This window comes from Lactuca sativa, chromosome 4 (genome assembly GCF_002870075.4).
Source record: "Lactuca sativa cultivar Salinas chromosome 4, Lsat_Salinas_v11, whole genome shotgun sequence".
Lineage (NCBI taxonomy): Eukaryota > Viridiplantae > Streptophyta > Magnoliopsida > Asterales > Asteraceae > Lactuca > Lactuca sativa.
In genome coordinates this window covers 269,159,427-269,167,842 of record NC_056626.2, presented here as the reverse complement: position 1 = coordinate 269,167,842, position 8,416 = coordinate 269,159,427, and the positions used below count along the sequence as shown (strand labels likewise).

At 32.2% G+C, this 8,416-nt stretch overlaps 2 protein-coding genes across 8 annotated transcripts; one reads left to right on the top strand and one right to left on the bottom strand.

Annotated features, from left to right (window-relative positions):
* The first annotated feature begins 228 nt into the window (after positions 1–228).
* LOC111921929 (protein BEARSKIN1) lies at positions 229–1,933 on the top strand. The gene is made up of 3 exons (XM_023917507.3): positions 229–554; positions 642–940; positions 1,055–1,933. Exons 1-3 carry the CDS (start codon positions 392–394, stop codon positions 1,691–1,693), a joined length of 1,101 nt encoding a protein of 366 aa, XP_023773275.1. The 5' UTR covers positions 229–391; the 3' UTR covers positions 1,694–1,933.
* A 1,586-nt stretch (positions 1,934–3,519) lies between these two features.
* LOC111921928 (probable monogalactosyldiacylglycerol synthase, chloroplastic) lies at positions 3,520–8,075 on the bottom strand. 7 transcript variants are annotated; one of them, XM_023917505.3, is made up of 7 exons: positions 7,311–8,074; positions 6,957–7,017; positions 6,793–6,825; positions 4,816–4,918; positions 4,318–4,371; positions 4,101–4,175; positions 3,520–4,013 (listed from the first exon to the last, which is right to left on the bottom strand). In XM_023917505.3, exons 3-7 carry the CDS (start codon positions 6,807–6,809, stop codon positions 3,834–3,836), a joined length of 429 nt encoding a protein of 142 aa, XP_023773273.1. In that variant the 5' UTR covers positions 6,810–6,825; positions 6,957–7,017; positions 7,311–8,074; the 3' UTR covers positions 3,520–3,833. The 7 variants fall into 7 exon arrangements, 4 of the variants coding, with proteins under 4 accessions (XP_023773273.1, XP_023773272.1, XP_023773274.1 ...); XR_002860324.3 differs by lacking the exon at positions 6,793–6,825 and having other exon boundaries at positions 7,311–8,075; XM_023917504.3 differs by having other exon boundaries at positions 6,793–7,017; positions 7,311–8,073.
* Between the last annotated feature and the right edge of the window lie 341 nt (positions 8,076–8,416).

Here is an 8,416-nt window from a genome sequence, read left to right as displayed (position 1 = left end):
CCATTAAGTTTTTATATTTTTCATCTATTAAAAAGTATTTTATCTACATATTTACGGGTCAATTTTTTTTTTGCTAAATTGTATATAAGTTAATTTATCTATAACGAAAAGAGTTGCAAGCGTTTCCACTGTGCGCGTAGATGTAGGATTCAAAGTACATGCTCATCGCCATTACTAGTGCTTGGTCCAGATACCTGTGGCTTGTTATCTACGTCAGCTTTAGGCTGCTCCGCCGCCGTCGTCACCGGCCGTCAACTTTCTAACTCTATATAAATAATTCACACTCCTTCCACAATGATTGATGATATCACCCTACTAAAAAATAACTCAACCGCAAAGCACCGACTCAAGTCTGTGCCAAATTAAGTAGTTGGCTGTTTCTGTGTTAATCATGTCATCATCAAACGGTGGTGTTCCGCCGGGGTTCCGGTTTCACCCCACTGATGAAGAGCTTCTTCATTACTACTTGAAGAAGAAGATTTCATTTGAAAAGTTTGACATGGATGTCATTAGGGAAGTCGACTTGAACAAGATTGAGCCATGGGACCTCCAAGGTGAACTCTTCTTGTTTTTGTCTTTTCTTGATTTTGATGGTTTTCATGTAACTTAATAAATATATATTGTATTTGAAATTTCCACAGAGAGGTGCAAGATAGGTTCATCACCGGAAAACGAGTGGTACTTCTTCAGCCACAAGGATAAAAAGTATCCGACAGGATCGAGGACAAACAGAGCAACAAATGCTGGATTCTGGAAGGCAACTGGACGAGACAAATGCATCCGTAACACCTTCAAGAAGATTGGTATGAGGAAGACCCTAGTTTTCTATCGAGGCCGAGCTCCCCATGGGCAAAAAACTGATTGGATCATGCACGAGTATCGCCTTGAAGATATTGATGATCATCATGACCCCCTCAATTCCATTCCAACTTCTTCACCTGTAAGTTGAATCTATCTTCGTCTTGCTACCGGTGGTTTATTAGGATACATGATATTTAGAAACTTTTGAGTAGATATAAATTTTCATGTACTTATACTTGTTGTATTTTAACAGGAAGATGGGTGGGTGATTTGTCGTGTTTTCAAAAAGAGAAACTTATTCAAGGTTGGTGCAAACGAAGTATCGAGTGGTAGTATAGGGTCAGAACGACTCAACAACAACCAGTTTCAACCTCGTTCTTTACCATACGGTCAAGACAATAATCAGTATTTACAATATCAACAAACACATCAACAACAACAAAACTTCGACTTAGGCCTCAACTACAATCATCATCAACACCCTCACCTTATCCCTACCCACAAGCCTCTTGGATATGGTTTCTTGAATTTACCCTCAGAAGATTCTCCACTCATGGTTAGACAACTTATGACAAACCCTAGAGAATGCGATAGTGGAAGCTGTGAGAACCAGCTCGATGTAGGGTACCAAGCTTGTGAGCCTGGTCTAGAGGTTGACACCTGTGAACAGGTTCAAATCATGGTTAATACGAATGTAAGAGAAGAGACAGTAAACGGATGGGGAATGGTTGATAGGCTTGTAACTTCGCATATTGGTCAACCTAACGAGGATGTCAATTCGACGAAAGGGATGTTGAGGTATCGAGATGATACAACGTCGTCTCTATCTATGCAACATGTCAACCAACTCTCCTTGCGAGGAGAGATGGACTTTTGGGGATATGAAAAGTAGCTCCATGAGAATGTGCTACGTTGATTTTATTCAAAACAATTACATCTATATTGAACAAAGGATGGTTGGGAGCGAAGATGGCTCTTAACCAATGAAACTACCAATTGTTTGATTATTACTTTATGTATTTAATCTTAATTTCATATGATTTTACATAATTTTGTCAAAGTATATTTAATTTTAGTTTAATGTATAAGTATTTTTGTGGTTCAATTAAACGAATTTTAAGTTGTATATTGAGTTAAGGACATCCATAATATTTGTACATATTAAACATCTAAACACAAAATCAAACACATTATATCCAAAATCAATAAAATGGGAGGTATAGATATCAACCTTTAGAAAAAAAAAAGGAAAAACCACCTAACATCAGAAAACCACAACAACTTAAGGTGAGTTGTAACAACTTTGCAGCTCACGTCTCTTGGGTGGTGGCTGGTAGTCATCGGAAAAAACCACCCAAAATCGGAAAAAAAACGAGAAATCATAAGCAATAAGAGAAGAGAATAGGGACCTAGCTTGAAGCTTACCTCCAATGTAGGTCCGACTTCCGAGCCGACGATGTAGGTTGGTGAAGCAAGAGAGAGAGAGAGAGAGAGAGAGAGAGAGGTTTTTGGAGGTTGTGACGATGTGCAATGGGTTCTATAACCTGATCTTGAAGATACAACCCTATACCGACGACATGTCATCGATATACAGTTAAGTAACACGATGTTGTTTCCTTTTTTTGATAAATAAAAAAAAGTGCACCATAGACATGTTGTTGGTATAGAGGACCACAAGATCGATGCTCCTCTATTTCGACGACATGTCGTCATGATAGCCTTAAACCAATTGATGTCATTTCCCATTTCTAGAAACATTACTTTAAAAAAAGAAAAAATATATATAGTTTTTAAACATATAGAGACCACAATTCACCGACATAGATTTTCATAAAATTGTGTAAAACACTTTATTTTCCCGCCTTGCCTATTGCGGCCACAAGTCGTCGGTGTGGACGTTTTAGTCAATTATGTCTAGTTAATCCTATACCGACGACATGTCGACGATATAACTCGATTTGTAGCGACGACACATGTCGTTGGTATAGGGTCGTCGCTATAATGAGTTATTCTTATAGTGAATGCATTGAACTCTATAGAGTTCAATAGATTGTCACATTATCATTCAATAAATCATAAAAGTCTATCAATTTTTTTCTAACAATACATTGAATTCTACAAAGTTCAATGAAACATATTTAAATATTTATTTAAGTATTAGAAAATATTTTTTTTTCCATTAAAAAGTTCAATGTCCATTCGACTCGATATGTTGAATGATAGAGTTTCATCCATTGAATTACAATTAGGTTTACCACTTCATAAAACGATTTCATTGAACTCTTCATTACAGATATTCTTAATGACGAATTCAATATTCAAACTTAACTGAGGTGATGAATTAACTTGTCAAAAAAGGTTTTATTACCGGTTTGGAGCAAGCTGTAATTCTTAAAGTTTTTGGTTTTGTTTTAACTTTTTTTGTTTTTTTGTTTTTGTTTTGTCATCTTTCATCTTGAACGTTCTTATAATTTCTTAATTGAACGAAATAAGAAATCAAGATGTATTATGATATCTATACAAAAGTTTTTTGTTTGTTAATATAAACTAGATAGGAACCCCCGCTTTGTGGGGGTCGGATTCACTGCTAATATCAAAGAAAACCGACTGAAGACATTATATAAAAGATGATGTCATCGTTTATCAGTCGTTCGTGATGGAAGTAGGATGCTATAGTTGGTTGACTATGAAAGTATGATGCCTAAAAATGAAATAAAGTAGAAGTAAACTGAGATCTATTCTCTTTTTAAAACACATATGTTGGATTCTTAAAGCTACACAGACAAACAAAAACACATATTGAGAATTTAAGTGTAATGATTAAATAAGGAATCATTTGAAAACATAGAAAAAATCAGAGCATAACACGAAAACGACACCGAAAATTAGCCTCATTTACACACTATGGGTATGTTGACTTTTCATCTGCTTTTGCTCATGTTATCCTCTTGTTCTTCTATCCTTTTTGAGTCTTCTTAAAAAAATTCTCAGAAAGAAATAGATATGTGCCCATATTGAATTTATGTTGTGTTTTAATATTTGATGTTTGTGACTGATTTGTGATAGTTTAAATTCAGATCAAGCCCTATCATAGTCTTGAGTTCATGTGCTTTTGGACCAAACCATTGACCAACAATTTCTGCAATCTCTTTTGGTGACTTTGAAAATTTCCCATATCCATTTTTCACTACATAGGGTACATTTCCAGCTTCCTGCATAATATCAGATTTCTAAGGTGTTGAGAGAAAAATGACATTTTTACCTTTGCATTCTAAAATCAACTTTAATAAGAAAATTACCTGGTCAGCAATGTAATCGTTTAGAATGATGGGGAGACCTCGAATCATGGCGTCTGCAATTATGGCTGGACCAGCCTATGAGACATGCAAAATTAACCAATAAAAAAAATTAGAAATTTAACATTAGTGTGAGCGATAAAGAGTAAAAAGAGTTGAGTATCTGAAATAATAAAAAAAAAAGTAAAAAAAAATTGAATATTGAATAAAGAGTGGTAACCTCACTTTCCACAACTGTTTTACTTATTAATCTTTCCCTGCTAAAATTGAATATCTGAAACAGTAAAAAAAGTAAAAAAAAATAATAGTAAATTAGTTTAAAGAAATAAAGAAGCAGTGAAGGATATGAATTAATTGTCGAGACTTATTTTTGTGCATTGCCAACTAAAACGAAGTTATTATTCACCTGTATTTATTAGGGAAAAAAGAATTACTGATTTTCATTCATAGATGGCTATTTGGCCTTTTTTTCCTAACTCCTCTGACATGAATACTGTGAAATTTGTTTTTTTGAAATGCAAGGGTAAAATGGTCATTTAGTCTCGTTTAGACGTTTTATTCGGTCTACGGTGTGTATACATTACTTTATCCATACCTACATTCAGTACTCATTCAGAGAAAAAAGAGAAACATTTCCTAAGTTTATTATGTTGGTTACAAATAAAGGAATAAGAACATAAATATAAGTAAGAGAAAGTTATATTTGATGTGAACTTACAGGATGAAAATGAATACAAAGCTGAGAAGTAACTCCATATATTACTCGAATGCAAAGCTCATTAAACCCACACAATTTTATCCAATGAAGGCGATGCGACGTACTGGTCATTCAATGAAAAGTCAAAATCTGGAAAAATGAGATTATAGATGAAAAAAAAAGACATTAAAGGAAGGGAAAACTGCAATAAAGTCCTTACATATTGGCCTCATAATCGATTTAGTCTTTATATATTTTTTTTTATTCAATTAAGTCCCAAATACTGGTAATCATATTCAATTTAACCATTTGACCCGGTCAACAGGTCATCCAACTTTCAAAAATTAAATTTTTGGCCTAGATTTCAAATTTTATTACAAATTTGGTCTAAAATTTACACTTTTGGCCCAGATTATAATTTTTTTTACAAATTTGTTTCAAAATTTACCCTTTTTGCCCAAATTTTAGAATTTTATTATGAATTCATCTTAACTTTAGTTTTTTTACAACTTTTTTTCTCAAAAATTTGTTTCTAATATGTTTTTTCTTTATAAACTCATATTTATACAAAAAAAAAACCGAGTTTCACATAAAAATCTTATTTTTTCTATATAAAAACTTTTTTTAAAAGTATTTGTATATGAAATTTCTACTTAAAAAAATAGGTTTGGATTATTTATGTGATTTCTCTTAAAAAAATCAATTAAGAAATTAAAAGTAACCTTAAATTATACTATAAAATTATAGTTTGTCAAAAACTAGTTACACTTATTTTAATATTATTTACTTGTTCTTTAATCACATTTATTGGAAAAATAATGTCAGTTCTTAATTGTAGTTCATAGAAAAAAAACAATTTTATTAAAAAAATTTGACATCATGTTTTTGAGTAGGTTGTGATACTTTCCTTGTGAAGCTCAACTCAAACATGTTTCAGGTGTTTGAGTAATTTTTTTAACCAAACTCATGTGTAAATTCTTTAGAACTTTAGTTGAAGTATTCTATTGTGTTATTGATAGTTATAATATTTTATATATTTATGTTGCTATTGTAATTTTGCTCATTTCTCACTCCCCTAAAAACATGTTTATCGATAATAAATTGCAATCGGTATTCCGTATAACAGACATTAAAAATATAGGAAATACAAGATTATAAATAATCCAAGTAAGAAGAGGTTGATTAGCAATAAAAAGCACAACCTAGATCAGACACGTGTCATGAATGGATATGTTTTATTTAGATAATATATTTATTAAAAAGTTATAAAAAATATATCAAAGTTATGATTTTAACTTTTTTCTTTAAAAAATTCTTACGAATAAAATATAATATTATTATATTATATATATTTTAAACTTTCATATATAATGTAACTAGTTTAAACTTTCATATAAATATGATTAAAGAACAAATAATCCAAACTTGTTTTTATAATTTAGACTTACTTTTAATTTCTTAATTGATTTTTTAAAATATATCACACAAATAATCCAAACCTATTCTTATAACTAGATATTTTATATACAAAAAACATTTTAAAAAAGGTTTCTATATAGAAAAAATAAGATTTTTATGTGAAAATATGTTTTTTTTTGTATAAATATGAGTTTAAAAAGAAAAAACATATTAGAAACAAAATTTTAAGAGAAAAAAAGTTGTAAAAAAACTAAATTTAGGATGAATTCATAATAAAGCTCTAAAATTTGGGCAAAAAGGGTAAATTTTGGACCAAATTTGTAAAAATATTTAAAATCTGGGCCAAAAGTGTAAATTTTGGGCCAAATTTGTAATAAATTTTGAAACCTGGGCGAAAAATGTAATTTTTGAAAGTTGGATGACCTGTTGACCGGGTCAAACGGTTAAATTAAATACGATTACCGGTATTTGGGACTTAATTGAATAAAAAAAAAATATAAGGACTAAATTGATTGTAAGGTCAATATGTAGGGACTTTATTGTAGTTTTCCCTTAAAAGAAAGACTAAAGAGCCAATACCAGTTGATCAAACCCATGACATCTTTTGTGTGCCTAGTCAATTTGTTCATGATTGAAGGTAGATCAGAGAAGGTTTCTCATAGGTCAAACCCATTTGTTACTTCAAATTTCACATAGCATTTTAAGGAAATTAGAAATTGACAATAAAGATTAGTAAATAGAACCTATTCCATATCCAACCGAAGCATGTTCACCGACACTGGTCAAAGAACTGCACAAAAATATCTGTAAACTTGCAAACAACGAATTATCACTTCTTTTCAGTTGTATGAACAAACAAACACCACCATAGCCTGTAATCAATTTACTTTTTATATTGAATGGTAAAAAAGTAATAAATTAAAATGTAAACCAAGAATTTGAATTATTTACCACATCTGGTTAAAAACAGAATAAATTTGATTTAAAAATAACTAAATGTAATAGTATCTTATCTGAAACCACCACATGCAACAGAAACAACGGGAACAAAAAGTCAAATTCATCGAATTTGTTGATCCACCACATTGATGTGTTACCTTTGCTTAACGGGCAAGGTAGACGTGAGTGAATTTGTTGATCCACGACATTGATGTGCTTCCCGAGAAGAACCTACGGGTGAAGTACAGCAGTTGCCGGCGGTTGATTGGAACCCATCTTCAATATCTCCTCTGTTTCGAACTGGGTTATGCAAGAAGGCGACAAAGCAGGTTGTTTGGAGGGCATCGACAGTGAGGTTTGGTGGGTATAATGAAATGTGTAAACAACTGACTGGGAGATTGAGGAGGCAGAAGTATATGAAACACAAAAAAACGAATCGAAATTGAAAGTGGGAAAACGGGGTAGCGGTACCTGAGATGTTTGCTAAAAGTAAAACCGAACCCTAATCTATGGGAAAACGGTTTGAAGGAGAATACGATGGAAGACAACTGTACATTTCTGATCAAGGTGAATATGAGTGGAACGCAGGTACCTGTTGACACAACTTTGGCGCCAGCGTCACCAGCTCCCCTCCATCACCGTTTTTCTCCGACTATGACAAACGTCATCACCACCAATTTCCTTCGTGTTTCTTCTCTATCTTCTTTATCTAGATCTTTCATCTCGTCATTGATTAATTTTTTCAACAGATCGATGAAGTCGGAGACGACAAAGTTTCATGTTGATGGCGGAGGTCGAGCAGATCGAGAGGAGCCTAATCGAAATACAGAAGGAGGTGGAAAGGAAAAGGATGACGTATGTAGAAGGTTGAAGCGGTCAAAGCAGTGGAAGGATCTAGAACTAAAAAGGAGCGGTGGAGGGATAACCCACTAAACTTTTATATATATATATATATATATATATATATATATATATATATATATATATATTAATTACATTATTAAAGGACCAAACTGTAATTCAATAAAAGAAACGGACCACTTCTGTCACATAATAAACAGGGACCAATTCTGCCAACTCCTAATACAGTTTACTGTTACTATTTTCCAGAACTTTAATAATAATAATAATAATATAATAATAATAATAATAATGTCTTAAACATCCTCTAATTCAAGGGGTGTCCATAGATTGTGCTAGTGATCACCATTCTTTTATTCTCTTATTTGTCTCTTTTTGCTAATTAGCAAAGGCCATATATATC

Bases quoted from the DNA above. Each gene is read 5' to 3' on its own strand.
- LOC111921929 (XM_023917507.3), top strand. From the start codon at position 392: ATGTCATCATCAAACGGTGGTGTTCCGCCGGGGTTCCGGTTTCACCCC. The intron at 555-641 runs GTGAACTCTTCT...AAATTTCCACAG, and splicing joins TGAGCCATGGGACCTCCAAG to AGAGGTGCAAGATAGGTTCA. The intron at 941-1,054 runs GTAAGTTGAATC...GTATTTTAACAG, and splicing joins CCATTCCAACTTCTTCACCT to GAAGATGGGTGGGTGATTTG.
- LOC111921928 (XM_023917503.3), bottom strand. From the start codon at position 6,842: ATGAACAAATTGACTAGGCACACAAAAGATGTCATGGGTTTGATCAAC. The intron at 4,919-6,792 runs GTATTGGCTCTT...TTGAATGACCAG, and splicing joins GTCATGGGTTTGATCAACTG to TACGTCGCATCGCCTTCATT. The intron at 4,176-4,317 runs GTTACCACTCTT...CATGTCTCATAG, and splicing joins AAACAGTTGTGGAAAGTGAG to GCTGGTCCAGCCATAATTGC.